General features: G+C 31.7%; 2 protein-coding genes across 2 annotated transcripts; both read right to left on the reverse strand.

Moving 5' to 3' along the window:
- Nucleotides 1-267: 267 nt before the first annotated feature.
- On the reverse strand, nt 268-4194 carry LOC137832330 (sugar transporter ERD6-like 16). Its single transcript, XM_068640432.1, has 18 exons — nt 3764-4194; nt 3484-3546; nt 3313-3402; nt 2983-3042; nt 2827-2892; nt 2629-2694; nt 2457-2532; nt 2293-2357; nt 2110-2202; nt 1938-2018; nt 1765-1849; nt 1623-1669; nt 1470-1532; nt 1315-1374; nt 1159-1212; nt 996-1055; nt 691-805; nt 268-580 (listed from the first exon to the last, which is right to left on the reverse strand). Exons 1-18 carry the CDS (start codon nt 4073-4075, stop codon nt 465-467), a joined length of 1572 nt encoding a protein of 523 aa, XP_068496533.1. The 5' UTR covers nt 4076-4194; the 3' UTR covers nt 268-464.
- A 5228-nt stretch (nt 4195-9422) lies between these two features.
- LOC137832331 (squamosa promoter-binding-like protein 7) lies at nt 9423-24110 on the reverse strand. Its single transcript, XM_068640433.1, has 10 exons — nt 23419-24110; nt 23090-23265; nt 22579-22793; nt 22408-22482; nt 22195-22302; nt 21732-21846; nt 21176-21311; nt 17526-17688; nt 11054-11611; nt 9423-9844 (listed from the first exon to the last, which is right to left on the reverse strand). Exons 1-10 carry the CDS (start codon nt 23871-23873, stop codon nt 9557-9559), a joined length of 2289 nt encoding a protein of 762 aa, XP_068496534.1. The 5' UTR covers nt 23874-24110; the 3' UTR covers nt 9423-9556.
- Nucleotides 24111-25105: the final 995 nt, after the last annotated feature.

Below are 25105 nucleotides of genomic sequence, written 5' to 3' on the forward strand. Positions count from 1 at the left end.
ACAAAACAAAACGTTCGAGTTTAAGAGGATTACACAAAGCAATTGAGTAAGAACAAAACTTACTATTCTCTAATTAAATTTAGATCAGAATTCCATAAGTAAAAGTGAATTTATGATGTATCTGGTTAAGGTAATAATTACCATCCATCTAAAAAAAAGTAAATTAATGATGAAGAACATGGTAGGTTCTTAAATTTAAATTTTCAGGTCACTACTGCAACAAGAAGAAAAAATCAAGAAGCATGGTTGAATTTTGGAAGCAATTAATTACTCACAAGCTGAATCCATTAAAAATATCAGAAGAGACAGAGGCAGAGTGTTACAGAATATGGCTTTTTTTCTTATCAAATAAGGAAATACTAAGCTATTACTATGCAGCAAAAAAATGGATATGGTACAATCTGTAATTTGATAACTTGAGAATCCTAGATGGATCCAAAAGAATTTGATAATTTGCTTTCTCTCTATGAACTAATGCAATCCTGAATCTCTTCCAAAGTTTTTCCTTTGGTTTCTGGGACTAATTTTGCTACAAATACAATAGTTAAGAGGGAAGATCCAGCATACAAAAACAGAGTACCTGATCAAAGAAAAAAACAATATAAGTTCATTTCATAATTATAGTGAGATGGGCACAAGAAATAAAGAATGCTAATGAACTGTGTTTCTATAAGAATGTAGTGTTCTTACCTGGAGAACTCCAACTCATAAGAAAGTTGAAAGTGTATGAAACTATCCAAGCTCCTAACCAATTCAACAAAACCACCAAGCTTCCAGCAGTTCCCTTCACGTTTATGGGAAAGATCTGAAATATCAAAAGTAACATTAGATACAACATCTACCTCTAGCACAGCACTCCCTTTAAAATTGTTTCATCTCTTATAAAGAACATTTTTTAAGCAAATATTGATGTGTTCCATTTCAGTGTTGCCTAGCACTAGCCTTCTTTGGCTATATGCTACAAGAGTCTAGTATTGGAGTCAAATGATACATACCTCAGACATTATCACCCAAGGAACTGGTCCCATTCCAATTGAAAATGCTGCTATGTAGATCTGATCACAGAAAGATTCAAAAGATAGGACAATTTCAGGTCAAACTAGAGTTTGACAGAACGTGGGGAGGGGGGAGGAATTCATGTTGCAGAAGAAAACTCACCAACACGCCAGTAACTGCTAATATAGGTACCCACTCAAGCAATAAGCTTTGGTCCTGATCCATCAAGTCATGAAGAATTTTAGAATAGAGACACATATAAGGACCATGTGTTGATAAAATTATTGAAATATAATACATTTTATACTGAAGACTTGCCTTGAGAAAGAAAGCAACTCCTGCTATAAAGCAACCTAAGAACGTCCCACTTGCAGAAACCTGCATGTGTACAAGAACTTTTGTTAAGCATCAAAGTTCTTATTCCACTTAATTTTGCTTGGTCTTGATAAATAAGTGTTTGCAAATAGATTTACCATTATAAGAGGTCTTCTTCCAGACCTGTCCATCAAAATGGCTCCCAATATAGTAAATGGAATCTGTCACTCATTGCAACAGATGAAGTTCAAACACAATAATGCATTCACATTTTGATTTTTGAGAAACTAGTATAGGTAGGGATAAACTACCTGCATACAACCATATGCTATGGTTCCAGCTTTTCCTGAAGAAAGTCCTGCAAATTCAACAGTTGAAGAAATAAATATGACAAACCGAAGAAACTGGTTTCTATTGATTTTCCAAAACCAGCATGTATCTCTTCTCACTTACCAGCTGCTACAAAAGTCTCAGCCGTGTAGAATCCTATGCCATTAATTCCAACAGATTGTTGACATGCCATTAACCCAACCCCAATCTGAAAGTGTGACAAAAATGCAATTTAGGTCTTTTGAGCAATTGTGTTCATTGTGACAAAATTTCTGCAAGAGAAGTGTGTTACTTACAACTAAAGAGCGCACATATTTTCTTTGAAACAAATCCAACAGCTTAGTCTTTGGAAGGCTATTAAAAGTTTCAATATAATCCTATTTAGCCAAAAAAAAGTTAGCTAAGGTCACAAACATGTCAAGTTGTTTAGAAATTTCTCTGAAGGTTCTCAATCAGCTTGGAAAGTACCAGAATTTCAGCAGCTTCATGAGAAATATCCACATCTTTGCCCCGAAGACTCCTTAAAGCAAGTTGAAATTCTTTTTCACGGCCAACCTTTGCCTAAAAATATACATAGAAGTTAATTTTCATTTCAAGATTAAGAAGAAAATAGTGTATTAATCTGGTCCTTAGTAGCCGAATAATGCTTACCAGCCATCTTGGGGACTCAGGGATAAAACACAAACCAACCACCAAGCAAATGCAAGGTACTAGCCCTGCACGGTTCAAACCAAGGAAATGATAGTTATACCTTTCTATCCATAATTTGTTACACCTTAGACTACAATTCAAAACTAAAGCTATCATGTACTTACCCGCTAGTGCAAGCTGTCTCCAATTTATGACACTTCCTATGAAGAATGAAACTGATATTCCAGTAACAATCAAAAGCTGAAAAACAATTAGAGTCATGGTCCAGCTCACTTGTAATTAACTTTTAAATTTTAAATAAAGAGCAAAATAGGAAAGTTCTGAATATTTCCTCACCTGATTTATTGTAGCAAGTCCTCCTCGAAGATTTTTGGGTGCTATTTCTGCTATGTATATAGGAACCTGTTCCATTTTAAAACATTTTTGTTATATATATTACAGTGAAGAGGCATATGAATAAAGAAACATATTTAAGTAAGCCTAAACTTTATGAATGGAATAAGTGAAAGTTTCATGGTTATCAAAATTATTTACCACGTATGAGATAATTCCAATGCCGTATCCAGTGGAAAATCTTCCCAAGTCAAGGAAGCAAGAACTCTGCAATAGATAGAAAAGAATAAAAACCTATCTAGTATTTTGCAACAACTTTTCTTCATATGACCACATATGTGCAGAAAATGAGAATACCTTAGAGAAAAAGACAGCTAACCATCCTGCAATGCAAAATCCTGTTGAAATCCTCATAGCCTGTTTCGCATGAACAATAAGAGTTTAATATGCATTATGTGTTTTATGTTGTGAATCAAAACTCATCTTCAATATAAACTTTAAGTAATATTATTAGAGTCAAGAAATTTATCATACATAACAGTTATAATTGAATAACAATGTAAAAATACTAAGTCCTTTCACACTATCTATACATATATTATTTATTCAAAAAGTAATAACTAATATGTTGTACAATACATGGTTCGGAATATAGATTCTGTTTTTAGGCATTTAGAATTCACATACCCCTTTCCTGCCAAAGAAATCTGTAATCCGGCCACTGGTCATAGCCCCAAGCATTGCACCAATGGTCACTAAAGAACCAAACATTGAAAACTACAAATCCCAAAAAGACGAAATCAGAAGAGAGAATACTATATAAATGAGAATGTGGATGGAAAAGTAGAATACACTCACCTCAGCAAGAGATAGATTAAGATCTTCCCTTATAGCTGCTTGAGTGGGTGCTGAATAGCCCACCTGCCAAAATAATGACTTCAGCCCAACATAAAAAAGGTGAAAGCTTCATCTTTGTTCTGTATGTTTGGTTTGATTTAGAATGTTTCTTTCTCAACTCATACTCGGAAATTTCCACTTTATTTTCTTTTTATTTCCCCTTTCCATAGTCTTGTCACTGTAAACATACAATACAACATAGACTGTGGCAACTGCAATATGGTTTAAGATATATACTTACGCAAGTTCCAAATGTGAAAGAGCCACAAACAGCAACAAGTGTGCTAAGCAAAACCATTCCAATGGATCCATTTTCCGCACAGCCAACTTCTTTATAAGTAGCAGCCTCCTCTGGTTGAATGAAGGGCTCTTGTAAACACTGGAGCTTGGTGGCTTCACCACTCTCCACATCCTCAATTGCCATATTCTTAAACAAATAGAAAAATGGCCTCAGAAGAACAGTGGCAACACAAGAGGAATAAGCTAGAGAGCAGAATGGTGTGAATGGAGGACATGCAAAAGCATGCTGTGTTGGAGGGTACTTATATTGCATGAAACATTGACAGATGTTTGGAATGTTGTCATGGTACAATTGTGGTAAAATGAAGAAGCGTGTGAAGTTAGAGGTGTGTTAAGGGCATGTGGGAATGAAGCTGTCACTGAAGTGGCGTTCAGAAGAGAACAAATTTGAGGGTTTATATTGGGTAATGGATTAGTAAACAAGTTACATCTATGATTGCCCTTTCTTTATTCATCACACCTTACGTGGATCCTACTCGGATGGAACTTATATATATAAATAAATATATAATAAAAGATAAATTTAAAATAAAATAATATAAAAAAAATATTAAAATAATAGTATTAAAGTGGATGTATAAAAAAATTGGATATTTAATATATCATTACGAGTTATTTCGGATTGTTTAAACTCATGAAAAGTATTACGTAACATTTCAAAATAGTTTAAAAAATATCTGAGTTGTATTTTTAAATAATTCAACTTTAACAATTAAACATATTATTTTACTCATTAAAATAATAATAATATAATATTAAAATATAACATTGTAAATTGATTAAAGTTTTTAAAAACTGTTTTAGTTAGAATAAAATTAAAAATGTTATAATGTAATCTAACAAAAATTACGAATTATATTTTTCAATTATAAAGTATATATAGAATAACTCATAAATTGTTTCTACTAAAGATGTAAGTCTTAAAACTCATACCATATCTCAATGGTTACATTTTACAATGAGAAGAATGTCTCAATGTTGTATTATCTTCAATTATGAATCATATCTATATCTAATAAATATGTAATTTTTTCTAAAAATATTAAGTTAATGTTGAAGATTTCATGTCAATTAAATAGATAAGAATATAGTATATAAATGAGTATAAATTTTATCTTATAAGTCGATTTTGTAAGATTGAGTTAGTCTTAAAGTTCACGATCTAATAATGTATCAGAATCATTTAAAACTTATCCTAACGAGAGAGTTTATATTAAACCTAGTGTTACTTGCTATTGGATCATTGTGAAACTATACATAAATATATAGTTTCATGCATAAGTTGAAAAATCTTGATATAAGAGAATGGAAAAGTTACATTATTTTATATCTCATTAAATTTTATGTAAAGTTCATACTATAACAAGTTTAAGAAATCATTTTTAACGGTTACATATTCTAAATTAATCCCAAATGTAAATTAATAATGAAAGTGTTCGATGAGAGAAACTAAGACTTAATTCTTTTAGAATCTGAAATTTGAAATAAATTTTGTTTTAGTTTTTAAAATTTAATATATTTAATATATTTGAAAAGCAAAGTATGGTTGTCAAATGTACTGTTGATATACTTAAAAAAAATTACATTAGTCTTTCAAATGTTATGTTTAGAAATTAAAATTAATTTTTAAAATAAAAAATTTTCTAATTTAAGAGATCAAAATCATATTAATTCAACTATATAGTATTTTTTATATTACAAGGATAAAGTGTTTTATACACTACAAGAAAATCATGAAATAGAAACTCATTTTTAGATATCAAAATAATTAGTTACAATAATAACTAATTAGATATCATTTTAGAAACTAAAAAAAATTAGTTTCTAAATTAGTTTCTATTATTGTTAAATAGTTTCTTATCTAATTAGTAACCAAATTTTTTTTTACCAAATTTAGAAACTAATAAATATAGTCAGTCTTTCAACTATTTTTATATTTCCTTTGAATCAAATGGTAATGTAGGACTATTGTTGAAAAAAAATTACTTAAAAAAAATATAAAGAGCCTGCTTTTTTATATAAATAAAAAAAAACTAATAAAACTATTGCTTTAGAATGGAACTCTCTTTGTAACCTTTTAACTAACAAATCTTTGAAAAAAAATGTTTATTTAAATGTTCTTTTAATAGTTGAGAGTATTATAATATTATTCATTTATTACAGTGACATAGAAATGAAAAAAAAAAAGGTAAAAGTAAAAATCTCGTAAGTAATTTAAAAATAACAAATATTATATCTTTAAAAAAACTTTTAATTATATAAAAAAAGGAAATAAATAATTATGTTTATGCTTAATTTATATCATCAATGATTAAGCCCGACGACTAAAATTGAAGCTGAAATTGAGAGTCATATAACTTTTCCCTTTATTATTAATATTCTTATATTTTAGTATCAATTTTATTATGCATGCATGCACTTGTGATATAAGACAAAGTCTCGTGTCAATTGCAGAAATTAAATTAATAGTACTATAGCTGTACATGAATAATGAACTTTTGGCACAAATGAATAAACAAATTGCACTGCTTCATCTACGTCCACTCTATTAACTTCATACCGTATAAGGTATTACTCTACACGTATTTTTAATTTTTTTATTAGATATATTTTTCGTCTCATTACAAAGTTCATAAATTAAATTAATAGTATAATAACGCGAAATTATTTTTTTAATACAAATTTTAAATCTCCAATATATTTGTAGTTAAGAAACTTTTAATATGAGTATTTTTAATATTTTTTTATATGACAAATGTTGATTATATTATAATATTATAACATTAAATATTTTAACATTCTAATCTCTTAACCCTTTATTTTTTAAATGCACAAAATTCAACATAAACTATTACATTTATTATAATTCTATAATTAGTGATTTTGTGTATAACTAATATCTATTCACAAACTGCTGACAATTTTCATACCGATTCAATTACTTTTTTATTTATTTATGAGATCTAAATACACACTTCATTTAAAAAACAGAATTCAATATTATTCTAATCAATAACTTCTTAATGTAAATTATTATATTTAAATATTATTATTATTATTATATATATATATAATAACATGAAATTTTAATACAAGATTTCGCGCAAACTACCCAAACATTTCACAAGGTTAACCCTTGTAACTTGAAGTCCAATTTTAAATAACTAAATATCTTTTTTATGATTTTATGTGTTTCAACTTCAAATTCTTTACAACAATTTACTAGGATTGAATAATAGTATTCTTAAGACAATTATATTTCTTATTTTATAGTTTATATATAGTAGCTTTTTAAAAATTACTTGGTAGGTTAAAATAGTGAAAGTATATCTATACATTATTATTAACCTCAATTGTTAAGTGAGAATTTTAAATGTATTAGGACATCAAGAAAGTGATATAAAGTAATGTTTACATCATGTGTCTGAAATTAAGTATTTGAAATATGAAGAAGGTTTTGTCGAGGATCTTCGTATGTATCTTATGTTGTTGTTTTTCTATGGCAAGGACATGGTCAAAGGTAATGGTCCTAATTGTGCTTCAACAATTTAGGTGTATTATATTATGCATAATGTACTGTGTCTGATTTGCTATTCAGTGTTTGTAAGTATGCTATCAATTATTGAAACATTAATTTAATAACTAATTATTAATGTGTGGAAAATAAGAAGATTCAAACTAGGATGATAAAGTCACATGCATCTTCTTCCATGAAGACTCAACGTTCTACGATATTATTACTTGAGAAAAATGTAATGAAATTAAACTATTGCTATAAACATTGTTAATTTATATTAATATAGTATGTGGGACAATTTGATAATAACAGAATAGTTTTATTTATTTATATATATGTTAAGTATATCATATGTTAAGTATATCATTCATTATTACTTCTCTTTGTTTTTTTAACTATCAGTTTAAAAAAAATATTTATATTTAAATGTCATTTTTAAATTTCAATATAACAATAATTATTTTTATTATTATTTATATTTAATCATTTTATTATGGGTATAAATAAATAAGATTAAAATAGAGAATCTTATAATTATTCATTTATATTTTTTAAGAATATTTAAAAAAACATAGACCACATTTAAAAGAAATTGAAGGAATTATTAGTGTAAACTTATAACATCTTTAATAAAAATTTAGTATCAGAGAACTTAATATTTGACCATTAGATATTTTAACCTATTTAGTTTCCACCATAATAAAATATGAAAATACATTCTAATTTGTAAATTATCTTAATGATCCAACTATTTCATAAACTAAGTTTTATCTTTTTTAGCATTAAACACTAAAATTCACTCGTGTCTTTGTGAATATGATCTCTTGCCTCCAATGGTGAGAGAACTATAAGAAGTTTCTTTTTTTTATTGTTATTCTCAAACCAAATCATAACACATGGCTAATACAACCAAATCATAATAATATCATTTAATTTCTTAAAATAATATTTTAGCAAGTCCATTATGCACCTTGGATCTAAAAGATAAGCAATTAGCAATATATCATAAACTACACTTAAATAACTTTCAAATTTTCATATATTTCGAATTATTGTATTAGAAGATGACCTAGTCATCTATTACAAGATATAACATATCATTGGGGGGAAAAATGTTGGCATTTAGGTATTTGGAGCCAAAAACTATTTATTTGTTTTCATTAGACACTTTACAAACATCTTTGACAAATTTTTACTCTAAATTGCAAAACAAGTGTATTGAATTTCACCCTCCTTTTACTAAAAAAACATATCCTTGTACTATATAACAATATAAGAATCTTATAAGTGGAATTTTATCTAATTTAAGAATCTAAACATAGTTTTAGTGAAAAAAAAGTTGATAATGACTTCCTCACCTTTTTAGGTGTGGTTGTCCAACATACTACATTTTCTTGAAATTTTTTTTCTATTTTTTCTTTTACAAATGTTAACCATTCTTTTGATAATAACGCGATTATTTCCATTTAAAGGACAAAGTGCAAATTTTAGATATTTTAAAAGTTTACTTAATAAAATGTAAGTAATCCTAAGATATAGATAATATATTAGACTTTTTTTTTCACAATTTTTTTTACCAAGACTAAAGTAATATATTAGACTGACATACTCAATTTGATAGTCTTTTAATATAAGTGTCTTACTTTAGTCTTGGTAAAAAAATTTGTTAGTTTAGTTTTTTTTTTAGTCCTCTTTAACATTAAAATAACCATAAACTAATGATAAGGATTAAAAAAAAATATATATATATATATATATATTATCAGATAATTAAAATTCATAATTTATTTTCTTGTAGAGACTAAAAATTATAAGAATAAACACATATTTAAACCTTAATGAAATAGAATAGATGTTTGAACTGTTTTATGTAATCATTAATGCTGAGATATAATCAAACTAGTTCTGAAACTACTCAAAATTAAAATAATTATACACATAATGTTGCTATAGGTACTATATATGGAGCAGAAATTATACGAAAAATCCCTTCAATTAAAAAGAGAATAGTTCATTAACAAAATTGAATTATTCATTACAAAGATTAAAAAGTTAACTAAGCATATATAAAAAAAATTGGTGGTAATCACAAATTAGAAACCTTGGATTTCAATTGGAACGCAATAAACAACCTAATTGTTCTGATTCCGATGTATATTTATTCAGTGTTACAACAAATATGTACGAACTAGGAGTACAAAAAAATTGAAGCTTCCACTAATAGTTAAATAAACACCTTCTAACGGATACTGCTAACTCAGTAACCCTTCCTGGATGAAGGACGGCTACACAAACTCCAAGACAAACAGCAATTGAAACAATCACAAAAATAGCTGGTCGAGGTGTTAAGAACCCTCTGCCTAAACATCCACGACCATATCTTTCAGGCAACTCTTCCACATTCATTATAATCTCTCTCTTCAAGAGAGGTATTCTTTCTTTTCTGCCATTAGAAGTTAAATTTTTCAGTACTCCCCACTTTGCATCTGCTCTTGACAGGATTCCCTGCAAAACAAAAATCCATGTAGCAAATGTATGTTAGTTGCTAGTGCAGTGTCACTTGATCTTACAAACTATCGCAAGTCATAATACCAAGTGGGGATAAAATGCCACATCGGCTGAATATTGATGACATATGTTGCAATTGTAATAAAAAATTAGCTTTGGACTTGAAGTAATCAGAAAGAACTGATTGATTTCAAGACAATTCTTTAGCTTAGAATTGAAGTCATAGTTCTCTATAAAATGTTATGGCGCATACATAAAACCATTTTTTTAATAGATAATGTAGCACTTGAGAAGCCGTAAATCTAATTTAAGGTTTGGGGAATGGGAATCGAGGTCTACTCTTCTTCAAAGCTATTTGATCTAGGGCCAACATAATCTAATAAGTGAAAAGGTTGAAAGATTCATTCCCCCTTCAGTTACTAAGTTCCTACTATACTATTTTAACATTATTCAATAAAAACACCCTTCCAATTTGGAACACGACGCTAAGGGGCCTTGTAAAAAAAATGTCATGTCACCCTGACACAGTAATTCATTCGTGTCTAATCATTGAGCTAAACATATCACATGGAAGAAATGAATTTAAAGCTCAAGTTAAAAGAAAAGAAATTCAGGATAAATGGATGATAATAGGGTGCAATGTAATAAGTTAAACATAATCTCAAAAGCGACACTCTTTGAGCTGATTCTGCTTCCTTAGTTAACCAACAAAAAAAGAGTGGTGATCATTGATTGCTTCTATATTTCAATGAGTAACCCTGACTATTATTTCTTTTCCTTTTTCACCTTTTCTTTTTCGGTCTTCTTTCCCTTTTGTTTTCTTTCAATCTTACCCATGTTCTCGCCACTTTTAACATGTTAACAACTTCCTTCTTACTAACAATCATTGCGACCTCTTTAATAATACGATAAATTCATTTGTCAATGAAATAAACATACCAACACCTCAACTTCTAAGTTCCATGTTATCAAATTTTACTCAACTTAAACAGTTAAAAGTCTCTTAAAAATTCGATTGCAGTTGCCACTACTTTATAGCACAAGAGTTAGCCAACTTATATTAATACCAGGTGCATCAATTTACTTTCATTATATAGCAAGAAAATGATCATAAAGTAAAATTAAAGCATCTTAATCTAAAACTTCAAAATGCGTTCATATTTCATCATCATGGAGAAAAACCTGAAGGAAATTATTAGCCCTAACCTGACTGTTAGTTGCGATCTTGCTATCTTGGGAGCAGCCTTGTTCAAGTTTAAGGCTTTCCATTTCAGGCAGCGTAATTATACTTCCATTTTTCTGATGTTTCTGATATATGGCAATTTGAGCATCATGTATGTGATTCAGGAGTTGCCTTGTATCAACATAACTCGTCCTATTAATCAAAAAATTGGATTTCATGCTTTCTGTCAAGATTATCAAATTTGGTAATATTTTTTTCAACATGACTGTTGATTCATTGCACATCAGAAAATCCAACAAATGACAATATCTTTGGATTTGTGAAGCTGTCATCACTCTGTCAAAATTTTCTGAAGTGGTGTCCTTAAGCAACCATGCTATATCTACAAGTAAGTCTGACGATGTGTGACTAAGTGTAAATGTTTCACACGAGCTGCAGATAGAACCACCAGATGCAGACCGGAATTGTTTAGAAAGGAGAGATGAATCTAATTTTTGCTGCAGTGTCTTCATTTCAGAACAAATTTCTTTATCCGCAATGAGTACAGGAATAAAGTTTGATAAACCGCATTCATTCTCCACCTACAAAAGGCAAAAGCATCATAAGAAAACATAAGAGGGTAAGAAATATGAACTGACAAAAAGGCAACAATTTAAAAAAAGTTCTTTGAGGTTGACGTGAAGCATTTATAAATGAAAATTAATCAAACTTGTAAACAAATCAACAATTAATATTACGTTAAATCAAAGGTGAAGACAATTTATCTTAATTTGATGTTATTATCATCAAGAAAATGATAATCCATGATATAACGGCGAGATTTACATTGGCAGATCAAGTGACATCACTAATTGATCAATAAAGCATTAGTAAAATTCTGGATTTCAAAGCTCCTAATCACTATAGCCTAATTGATCAATAATTCTCCTAATCAGTGTAGCCTAATTGATCAATAATTCTCCTAATCACTGTAGCCATTAGTCACAACTAGTCTAATAAAAAGAACCAATATAACGGTGCTGAATTCAACACCAGAGAGGGATTCTATAAGAATGATATAGTTTGGTAAGTTTGGTATGGAGATCTTCCGCAACTTAGTTATCAGAAAAATAAATAAGTACAAACAAAAATAGTTACCGACCAAACATGGAAAACAAATTATAAGATCTTTTAAGCTCAAAGTACCCAGCTGTGGTCATTAAAAAATATGTGAGCAATCATATTTTACTATTCCATATTTAGCAGATTATAATAAAAGTATATAACGTAAATATCCTTGAATCATAGGGATCTCCCTGAATCATAGGGGTTACATTAAGTGCAGTTCTTATATTTCTAAAATTAATTTTTCAATCTTGCATATATATATATATATATATGACGTACTCTTAGCAATAAAATCATTCTTTTCTACTCTAATATTTGAGATGGTATCAGAGAGTTCAAATCTTGAGAGCCACCTATAACTGCACATCCAAAATCCTAGACGACAACCCAACGTTGTTAAACTCGAGGATCGAAAAGGAGATAAAACATCGTAATTCGAGGATCATAATTCGAGTCGTAAGAGTTACAACACAACTAAAAACAGATTCATAATTAGTAAAATATTGATATATAAAATAATTAATAAATTCAGGAATGTTTAATACACTTAATTATCCAAGGAAATCTTTTTCTTGCACCCTCAGCGCTTGCTCCCATTATAAAACAAGGCTACCAGAGAGAAGTAGAAGGTCAGAGAAGAACGTAACAGAGAACGGTAAGCGACCAGCGGCGAGCGACGAAGCAAGCGACGGCGAACGGCGAGGAGAGCAAGCGGCGGTTGCAAACGCAATTGCGAATAAGATCGCTTTGCATAGGTGCAAACGCAATTGTGAACACGAGCACATTTGCAAACGCGATTGCGAAGTGCGACTACGGCAACCACGAGGGTAACAACGACGGTAGCAGCAACAAGTGGTGGCGAGAGCGAGTGAAGGTTTGTGGGTTTCCTTTCGAATTTCTTACTAACCTAACAGAGGATTACGTTTTGGGTTGTATTCTGGACAAGTGGGCCACGAAGCACCATTTTTTTTTACCAAAAATGGTCATTCACAAATCACGCAGAGGATCGAGAAGCTCCAGCAATCCTCCAAGGCCGCACGGCAACTCATTCCGATTCCCTCCGATTCTGATCCGTCGCTCGAGTCACCTCAGCTTGGCCTCCAAACTCACTAAATTGTGCGAGTATGCGAGTATACTTGTGATTTTAACAACACTACGACAACCTTCATTGTTGTCAATCATCTCTTTGAAGGTAGCCTTGATTGTTTCATGATTTATCTCGTCATTCATTACATTGGCCTTGTTGCAGCCATGCAAACTCAATTGACACAACTGAAATAGGGGAAAATAAATCCCATACTCATGGAGAGCTTTAGAATCTTAACACTACATACAAATTGAGTGAAAAAAATTACTTAAAATGGTCTCAACTTGTTCATACCACTTTAAAAAGAAAAGGGAAAGCTAGCCACTTCAGTGATGATGCCCCAAACGAGGAAGATCCCAAATTTACAAAATGAGAAAAAGAGGATTCTGTGATCATGGTGTAGCTATGGAACTCAATGATCCCAAAGATAAGTGATACTTGCATGTTTCTTAATTTGCAAAAGAAATATGGAATCCTATAAAGCAGACATATCCAAAGCTAAAGATGCTGCCCAAATATGAGGTGAAGGTGAAAATTGTGGCTACAAAACAAGACTAATACAGAGTATGCCAATCGACTGAAATCATCATGGATGGAGTTAGAGCATTACCGGGTCAAAAAACCCAAATGCCCAGCAGATTCAGTAATGCTAAAAGAATATATTGAGCAAGATAGAGTTTACGGTTTTTTGGTGGGGCTTAACTTTGATTTTGATCAGGTGAGGGTTCAGATACTTGGAAAAAATAAAGTTCCAAGAATTAATGAAGTGTGCCTATGGTCAAAAGTGAAGAAAGTATAAGGGAATTAATGCTAAAAACTCCAGTTGTGTAAATTCAGCCATGATAACCACTGAGGCCACAACCAAGATGGTAAAACGGAAAAAGAGAGGAATAACCAAGATGGAGAACAAAGATGAAGGAGTGTGGTGTACCTATTGCTACAAACATCGTCACACTCGTGAAAAAATGTTGGAAGCTACATGGAAAGCCACCTAGTAGAGATTGAGCCCCCCCAAAACCAAGACAAGGAGTGGGGAAAAAAGGAGACAACATAAGAAAGGGAGGACATGCACATATAGTAGCTGAAACTAAGGAAGAAAACATAAGAGAATTGATACAACCAAATCAAGATGAAATAAGGAAAATGATATTGTTCATCAAAAAATTTGATAAACCAACAGATATTTGTTATCTAACATATTCATATTTAGGTACATTTGAAAATTTTCCTTTTGATGTTGGACTCAGTGTCTCAGATAGATTTTATAACAAAAATTGGATACCGGATTCGAGTGCCACTGATCACATGACACCTCTACCTAAAAATTTCTCCTCCTACACCTTGCCCCAATGATAACAAAATATTCACAATAGATGGCACTTCCATCACTATAGCAAGACAAGGAGAAGCTAAAACAAACCTATCTATAACCTTGAAAAATGTTCTTTAAACCTATCATTTAGTGTTGTTTTTTATGATAATGTTTGTATGTTGTAGGACAAGCATTTGGGGAGGATTATTGGACATGCTAGAGAATGGCCTCTATTATTTGGAAACACAAATCTTCCCCCAAAACTACACAACAACATTAGCCATTTTTTCTCTTCCTCTAATTTAATAAAGACTACCAGAGAAAAGGTCCTTCTGCAACATTGTTGTCTTGGTCATCCTTCCTATAGAGTCATAAAATTGTTATTTCCTTCCCTTTATAAATTAGATGTGGAGAGTCTTCATTGTGAAGTGTGTGAACTTGCCAAACACAAGTGTGTACCTTTTCCAATCAATAATAAAATGAGCACTTCTCTCTTCTATTTAATTCATACTAATGTGTAAGGTCCTGAAATATGCTTATTGGTTCATTACCTTCAAAGGTGATTGTATAAGGGTTACATGGTTGTTCCTTCTAAAACAAAAATTTGAAGTCAACTCTATTGTTCAATGTGATTTTTTCAATGGTAAAAAATTAGTTTGGTGTCAGCATTAAGAGGATTATATCAGATAATGTCAGATTATTTTAATCATGAACTTAAATTCTTTTGTAGTAAGGAGAGTATCATCCATGAATCATTATATGTCAAAAACCCCAACAAAATGGGATTAATGAAAGGAAAATGAGCACTTAATTGACCAAACACGGACTCTTCTATTTTGACATAAGGTTCATAAATCTTTTTGGGGAGGTTGTTCTTACTGTATATTATCTAATTGATAGACTATCTTCTAGTGTTATAGTCTCAAAATGTTATATGGAGGTTTTGTCTTTCTTCATATCCCAATGTGATTACATCAAATAAACTCATTCCAAGAATATTTGATTGTGTATAACTTATAGACATTCAAATTGCCCTTAGGAAAGAGACTACAAAATCTACCACCAAGCCACAATAACCACTTATCTATCCTTTAAACACTTATCACCTTCTCATAAAGCCTTATTTACAAGCCTAAACCCTAAAACAAAACCTTATCTCTCTATAGGAGGCATTGACTGAGAAAAAATGGAAATTGGTCATGGACTTGAAATGGAGGCACTAGAAAACAATGATACTCGAAAATTGGATACTCTACCAAAATGAAAGAAAAAAAAAAACTAGTAGGATGCAAATACTATAAAAACACAATACAAGGTTGACAAATCCATTGAAAAGACAAGGTTAGTAGCTAAGAGATTCACTCAAACTTATGGAGTTAATTACTTGGAAAAAATTGTTCCAAATGCAAAAATGAATGCAGTCAGGGTGATATTATCTCTAGCGGCTAATTATGGTAGGAACTTGCAACAATTTGATGTAAAAACTGTCTTCCTTCATGGGGAACTTGAAGAAGAGATTTACATGGAATTGTTATGTGGATATGGTGGAATAATGCTACCAATATTGTTTGCAAACTGAAAAAGGCATTGTAAGGACTAAAAGAATCACCACGAGCATGGTTTGGAAGGTTTACTAAAACTATGACAGGTTTGGGCTTCAAACAAAGCCAAAAAGACTACATGTTGTTTGTTAAACACAAGGGGGAGTAACAGTGTTACTAGTGTATGTGGATGATATTATAGTGACAGGTGATGATGAAAAAGAGCAGCAACTATTAAGCCAGAATCTAGCCAAGGAGTTTGTAATCAAGACCTTGGGAAAATTGAAGTATTTTTTGGGAATTGAAGTATTTTTCGGGAATTGAAGTAACCTTGCATAAGAAGATACCTTTGTCGCCAAGGAAATGTACCAAAAATTAGGTGGCATACTCATATTTGTCTCAAACTTTGCAGTGAGCCTAGTCATCCAGTTCATGCACCAACCAGAGGAGATTCACTTATGGGCTGCACTAAGAATTGTACAATATCTTAAAGGAACTCCAGGCAAGCTAATTTTGTTCAATACGAAATGGGAATGTAAATCTTGGAGTATATACAGGTGCTGACTATGTTGAGTCAATTGTGGATAGGAGATATACTTGCTAGGTATTGTACTTTACTTGGTGGGAATCTTGTAACTTGGAAGAGTAGAAAACAATGTGGTAGCGAGATCCAGTGTCGAAGCAAAGTTCAGGGCAATGGCACAAGAGATTTGTGAACTACTATGGCTGAAAATCATCTTGGAAGACAGAATGAAGTGGAATGAATCAATGAGACTTTACTGTAATAATAAATTTGCTATTAGCATACCACATAATCATGTGCAACATGATAGAACCAAACACATTGAAATTGATCAGCATTTTATTAAAGAAAAATTGAAGAGTGGTCAAATCTGCATTCCATATGTCTCCTCTCAAGACAACCTTGCAGACCTTCTAACAAAGGGGTTGAATAGCAACAACTATGAAAGGATTGTTTCCAAGCTGAAAATGGAAAATGCATATTCACAAGCTTGAGTGGGAGTGTCAGCAATCATATTTTATTACAACATATTTAGCAGATTATAAACAAAGTGTATAAGGTAAATATCACTGAATCATAGGGAAAAAATTATGTCCCTGAATATTAGAGATTTGATTATATCCCTGAATAATAGGGATCTGAATATATCCCGAATAATAGGTATATGATTATATCCCTGAATAATAGGGATCTGATTATATAATAACCCTAAAACATAAGGATTCGATTACATTAAGTGTTGCTGCTATATTTCCAAAATTAGTTTTCCAATCTTCTGTGTGTGTGTATGATGTTCTCTTAGCAATAAAATAGTTCTATTCTACCCTAATATTTGAGAAAATATATTTTCCTTTTTTTTTATGATTTTATAGCACAACCCAGATATACACACATAAAGCAAACAGAAAGATAGATCAATTACTACCTCAATAAATGCAGGCCCAAAGAGACTTTCCTCTGTATGAGGGACATATATCTTGTATAACTGATTGTCAAAAGCACAAGAAATATTTTCTTCGGTCCAGTTATGTGGAGACGGTACACAATACTCACATTTCAGATACTTTCCAGAAAATGATACAAGCAGCCTGTCACAGTGAGAACCTCAATACTATAAAAAAAACGCATAGATAAATGAACCATAATCTAAATTAGCTGTACAAAGATGATACAAAATAAGAATATATCAACTAAAATAAAATAAAGTGTAAAAGCATATCACATTACATTTGCTAACAGAATTGAGATTGGAGAAAAATAGAAAAACTGTCGTAACAAGGTTAGTGCCACATACTGCACATTTTCCATACTCTGGGGCTATAACCATATACACAACTTAGATTTCAAAATAAAAAATATATAAGGGGGTATAAATGGTTATTTGTGAACTATTCAAATTTGATTTGTTAAATGCTCAACCAAACTCGTTTGTTTAATTAGATAAACAAACTCAAGCTTGACATTGGGTTCAATTATTTAAATGAGACAAGTTCAGGCATTACACTGATAGCCTGTGAACTATGAAGCCCATATACTCAAAAAATGGAAAAGTATCACTGTGATACCAGTGTTAGACACCGATTCTCCTTGAATACTTCCAGATACATAAAGAAAAAGAATCCATTCTTCATATTTTAAAATAAAAACTGGGATTTTCGGATTTGTATCTGAAAAGTATTCAAAAGGTTTGTCTCAAAGCTTCTTGTTCAACGAAGCCCTTCCTAACTCTTGTAAAAGAAATCAAAGTACATACTCCTTCTTTATTCATTCTTTGAAGAGAAACAAAATGGATCCGAAAAAGACAAGATTTGGTTTATGTGCATTCCAATCTTTGACTTTAATGAAAAGAAAGATATACATGATCCACTTGATGATGGTTTTAGACTTCTTGAATTGACAGTGTTGTCTCTTGATGAACCAAAGTTTTTTTTTCTCAATACTGGTAATGGGAAAAGGAGAATTGTACAATTAACATAAAACATTTATTTAGTAATGATGCTTTGGAATTATAGGCTATTGTACAGAAACGATGCTTACTTTGAATTCTATCCAAGATGTTTTTATTAATGCATTTAATCAAGGTTGGTTATGATATTGGCAGAAACTAGTATTTTTGTTATGATCACAAATATCTTTACAAATTGTGATCACCATGGTTATGAATTAATGAGAAATAATCAACGTCTTTTTCTTTACCAATATTCTGCATATAAAATATTTTATCAACTTTTGTTAACGTATCATATCCTATATTTTGAAAATATTGTCATATCCTATATTTCAAAAAAATTGTCATATCCCTGTGTCATATGTTATCAATAACTCCTTTATTTAAATTGTTGATGGAGATTTTAGTAGTCTTTGTTATTTCTTTATTTATTACTCCACATACCACATATTCAACACATTTCTGCTTGTAGATTATCAGAAAAGCATTGATGAAGTTAAAATATTAATTAAAAACGAATTCATAAATGGAAAAATATGTAAGTTATAAATGAGCTCAAACTTCACTTTTTTGAAGGCAAGCCCCTTTTATGATTTCAATTTTGTTAAGGATCAAAACTGCAGAAACACTAAGGATCATCAAGGAAGATCAAAACACAACCGTGGAATTTACCCTTTTTGTGAGTTTTCTTTTAGCTTGTGGGTCAGGTTTTATGGCCCTATATCATAAAACCCATGTTAAACCAAAAATAAAGCACAAACCATATGGCTTCTTCCATTGAACAAATTCATGTGCCTTCATCTCTATTCCTTCCTGAAATTAATCCTTGGCTTCATCTCTTTGAATCACCCTTCATCTCCCTCGCGCCCACTTCATCTTGCTCTCATCTCTCACACTAACTGCTGCAACTGCAAAGCTTGTGACCTCTTTTTGTTGTTTGTTGTCACACCCATCTCGTTCTGTTTAATGCAACAGCAAGAATCTCCTGGGTTCTCTATCTTGTGGCTTCACTGTTTGCTGCAATTACTAGGTTTGTGGGGTTCTTTGTTCATGTCTCTTTGTGTTGGTTTACTTTCTTATGATTTTGAATTTAAGTTCAATTAAGTGTTTGAAGGTTGAATAAGGTCCTATTTTCTTATTTATGCTACTTTATATACATCTATATATGAATGTATACCATATATATGTATTTCATGAATCTTGTAAGATCTAACAATCTATGTAATGATTTCCTGATCTTGATTTTAAGAAGTATGTTTCCTGTAACTTAAAACAGTCCCTATAACCAGGATGAGACAATAGCATGAAATGGTTACTTTACATTGACCAAATTATAGTATATAAGTGGACGAAAACCTTATCTTATAAGTTAGTTTTGTAAGTTGAATTAGGCTTAAAGTTCACTTTTTAAGATGATGCCAAGATTTATCCTAAGGATGTTTGTTGGACTTATCATGTTACTCGCTATTGGACCGTCCATAAATACTTATTCCCATTCTAAAGATGTCTAGTCCTTGACGTGAGATGGTCTATTGGAGATCCAACATTGAATTGAGATATGGTAAAATTATAGTATACATGTAAGTGCCTTTTAAGCCAATTTGTGAAATTGAGTTAGACTTCAAGTCCACTTTTTAAAAAATATAAAGGCAAATTAATCCTAAAACATGTATAGGAGAAAAACAATGTTACAAATTTACCAGCGACCAATTACATGTGAACCCAATTTCAAGTTAATAGTATTTCTGAATATAGGACACAAAAAATACTTAGATTTTGGGTTCATTGAGACCTAAGTATGCTCCAGTCCCTCTTCCAAAATATTACACATCTCGCACACCCTTTTTTCTCAAGTATCCAACCCCAACTTTAGATCCTCAACATTGCTAAAACCATATATATTGCACAAATTAAGAGTGTAAGCAGGTTATACACAACTGGCAAACCTGACCAACCCTATCCAATCCAATTATACTTTTTGAGGGTTGGGTTTCATTAAGTGCACCAATTTAGAATTGGATAAAGGTAACAAATTTATGAATTTCAAACTTTTGAACTCAACCCAATCCAATTACATAATAAATAAACAGTAAAAATATTATTTGTACAGTAGTTATACTACATTACAAACGATTTTGTAGTTCATCAAATGAATATTATGAGTAAACATTTCATATCACACATGCTATTAGAATAAATATCCCATTCCTTACATGCTCACATAGGACCGCATTTAGTGAGTTCTAAATTGAATTTATGATAATTGTTTTAGTATCTTAGTATTTTAAGAATTATTGTTTATAATAATGCTTTAAGTATTGTTGAACATCTTATAATATTAAAAATACTGATCCCAATGTACTTTTATTAAGAGTTAAAAAGGTAACAATGTTTTTTAATTACTCAAGTCAATGACCTAACCTAATCTAACTCAATTATAGTTGGGTTGAGTTGCTAAATAAAAACAGACAAACCCAACCCAATGATGTTTAATTGGATTTGGTTGAAAACTAGACTAAACTTAACTAGCATAAATGTAGACCAACATGCTCAATTATGTTATGTCTATTATATAATTATGTGCAATAAAAAACTATAAATTATTAGAAGAGGTGTCCATTACATACCGAAATTTAGGCTGCAGTAAGTTACTTCCACAAGCAACAAACTCCATAGGTTTGCCAGCCTCAAAGCATGTAGGATGAACATAATGAAGTCTAGGTGCCTGCAAGTTTACCTCGACTTTCGTCACAGAAGTTCCATCTGTAACAATTGAAATGTGCATGTTGAAATGATAGAGCTCATGAGGGAGAAAAAAATAACAAAGACTGAATATATGGAAATTGATATTGACTTGATATGATACGATGTGTTCCAGTATGTTACAGACCATAAAGCAATAAAATTCACACATATTAATAGTTCAAAATCCTAACTAAATAAAGCAACAGATCATGAAAAATTAAGAAATTTGTAAACTAATCCAAAAGAAACTTGGTATTATTTAATTTGTTTTGGAAAAATTAGAGGAATAATGCAAATCTGCAAGATGGAGGATAAATACCCTATAAAACCGTCAGTATTGTAATAAGGATCAGGTTATAAAATACTAAAGAGAATGAACCAAAAAGAATATATAAAAACACCCATACATACATAGTGAACAAACGAAAGAACAAAAACCTTTCATAACACGGAAGATTGTGCCATTTAGATGAACTAGTGCATTCCCTCTTCCAGATAGCATCTTTCCAGGAGCAACAAGTTTGTTCACATATTCCAAAGAGTCTTTCCGTAACTGGTTGATTCACAACAAGAGAAAAATGAAATCAGAAAACACTAAAAAATATTAAAAGAATTCAGTGAAAACTTGAAAACTGAGGGGAAACAATTTTTCCTTTTTTTTAAGTTGAAGTATAAAATTCTAGTCATCAAATTAAAAGAGAGTGCGTATCAGATACTATATGGTAAATTAAAGCACAAATAAATCTCAATCAATAAAACTTAGCAAAAATTGCCCAGAATAATGAGCAGAACTAAGAATCATACAGTTAATGAGTCCAATATTGAGGCAGGTAACCTGTAACAAGACCACTTAAACATGCACAGGAACACATAATTGAAGAACATCAAGGTGAGCCCTTACATTTATCCACATAATGTCAGGCATTGCAATAAAACTGGTCAAAATCGTGCACCCAGGGCGGATATAACCCTCCAACTCTACAGGCATGCTTGCCAACCATTGGAATATCTGCAAATGCATTTGGCTGCCTGTTAATCAGTTACTAAGACGTATACAGCAGAACGAATTGTCACTATTCAAATACTAAACTGCAATAACAATGCTTTAATATACTTGGTGTCGTAGCCTTCTAGGAAATTCTGCAGGATTCCAATCATAAAGCTTAAACGAAATACGACCTGTTTGGCACTACAAGTGAAGTTTCAATCAGCAAAAGTTAACAATTTCTTCCACAATACTATCATACATTTGGAACAAAAACAATAAACAAGAAGGGCAACCCACCATAGACGTGTAGACACTCTTATTGTCACAATAAGAAGGCGAATTAGAAGTGTTCCCACTATTCACTCGAGTTTCACCCGAAACAGGAAAAGACACAACACTATCACTATTAACATTCTGGGCATCAGGAGCTGATCTCAGAATCGGAACAGGCTCATCTTCATGATCGGGCAACACTACTACGGCGTTGATCTCATTACTCAAATTTGAACAATCTGTGAGATGCATGCACAATTACACAGACAGTGAGCATTCTTAACACACAGTATTCTTGTAACACAGTCTATATGGTTTTAAACTTTATATATAAACTAGTTTTTGCTTACAGAGAAACCTATTTTATTTTATTATTTTCTTTTCCTGTAAGCGGTTACAGAGAGTTCATCCAAACATAGCCTTTTATATTTCCCACTCAGTGCAAAAAAATATAAAATCACAAGTCATATGAAGGAAAAACACGAAAAAATATTAATGAAACCATTAACAGGACACTGTAATACTGAACATAAACCTTTTCCTGCTTCCGGATCATAATTGCTTTCCTCATTCTGTGTAACAGCTTCAAGTTCGACGACAGAAGCACATCCGGAGTCCACCAGGGGCTTTCTCCGCCTTCGCGTGTTATGCCGCTCCAACTTCCTTCTGCAACTTCGTTTCCCTTCGTCGAAATCCGACAAAACATGAAACCTGCGAAGCGTTGACCGTCAAAACGACAACACAGACTACACAATCGCGAGACTAGCATTCAATCGAAGCGCATCTCAAACGACATAACTAACAACAGAGCGAGGTAATTGAATCAAACGACGGCGAAGATAGTAAATGAAAGGGGGATCGCACTTCCCGCACTGCTGGCAGTATCTCTTGGACTCGCCGTGGAGGATGACGGTGGTGGCATTGGCGCAGCGGAGGCAGACTCTATGTCGGCGGTGATAGCCTTTGAGTTCGGAGATATCGACCTCGCAGCCAGGGACCTGGCATCGGGCGGATGAGGATGCACGCGCGGTGCGCGCGCGTTTCTTGCCAGGCAAACCCTCGTCCTCGAGCTTGGCGTCGAGTTCGGGGCAGGCGCAGGGGACGTGACCCGCGAGAAAGTTGGAGCAGGTGAGTCGGGGGTCACGCTTTCGGACCCGGTCGTTAGGGATCTCGGGAGCGTCGTTGAAGGGAGAAGAGATAGGGAGAGAGTTATTGGTGTGGTCTTCGTCGATGTTGAAATCAAGGAGGTAGGAGAAGTCCCAAATGGAGGAAGGGTCTTCAGAATCGTCCATGGGAGGAAGCGATTGTTGGGGTTCCATGGAAAGGGCACGAAGTGGAAACCCTAATTCAATTGAATTGGATTGTGGTTGTTGGGTGGTAGTTAGCGGTGGTTGGATGTTTGGCGGAGAATGGAAGAAACGGCGGCTTCTCTCTCTCTCTCTCTGTCTCAGTGGGTTGAAGTTCTAACAGGTGAGCGATGATGAGGGGTCATAGTGGCGACATTTGCAAGTTTTCTCAAGTACGCGCTTTCTTCTCTCACGCGCGCTTTGTTTCTTACCATTCTCTTTTTCTTCTTCTTAATATATTAAATTAAAGAAGTATTTGTTATTTTAATCCCTTATGTATAATTTAATATTTGATTTTTTTTTAATTTAATTTTCGTTAAATTTAAAAATACAATTTAAGATTAAACGGAACTTCGAACATAACTTTTTAATAATAAATTTATCTGGAAAATGTACTTATTTATGTTTTTTAGCAATATCAAAAAAATTATTCTTTTAGAATTGAATTGTGACTTGTTAGATATTCAAAACCAATATAAGCATTTTCCTTCAATTAAATAATTAAAAAAAATTCTTCAAATTTTTAAATATAATGTGATGCCATTTATGTCTTAGAACTGGTATACTAAAAACAGAAATATTTAAATATATAATTTGTGTATTCATTATAAATTTTACTATAATAGTGTAATTTTGAATAAAAATTATCAAAATAGACAGATTTTAAAAAAAATACGTAAATGGATAAATTGTGTTTGAATTAATTTTTAAGAAATCGTCATTCTTAAATATCATTTCAATTTAACGCACAAATTTTTTCAAGTTGTTATACCATAACATAATTTTGATTTAACAAAAAAAATTTAAGAGGTTCCACTGAGCACAACTTTGTTTAACGTTAGTCATTGCTATTAAGTTTTTTTTTAAGATGAAGTCGTCAAGGATTATGATGAATTTAGTGTAAAAATAATACACAAAAGTGGCGTATGTGTATTACTGTTACATTGAAATTGTCATTAACACCTACAACTTTGTTTCAATTAAAATAAAGTACAATCTCATTATCTAAACTATATTGTTTATAACATTGAACAAACAGACTATAAATTTTGGTATAAACAAGACGGTCTATAAGATTTGTCGATAGACTAGTATGGTAAGAACAAAGAGACTACACGATATGATGTTTAGATATTTTACAATAACAAGCTGACTAAACAGTCTTTGTCTTCTATGCATTAGATGATCCTCGTCTTATTTTGTCC

This window comes from Phaseolus vulgaris, chromosome 6 (assembly GCF_000499845.2).
Source record: "Phaseolus vulgaris cultivar G19833 chromosome 6, P. vulgaris v2.0, whole genome shotgun sequence".
NCBI classification, from domain to species: Eukaryota; Viridiplantae; Streptophyta; class Magnoliopsida; order Fabales; family Fabaceae; genus Phaseolus; species Phaseolus vulgaris.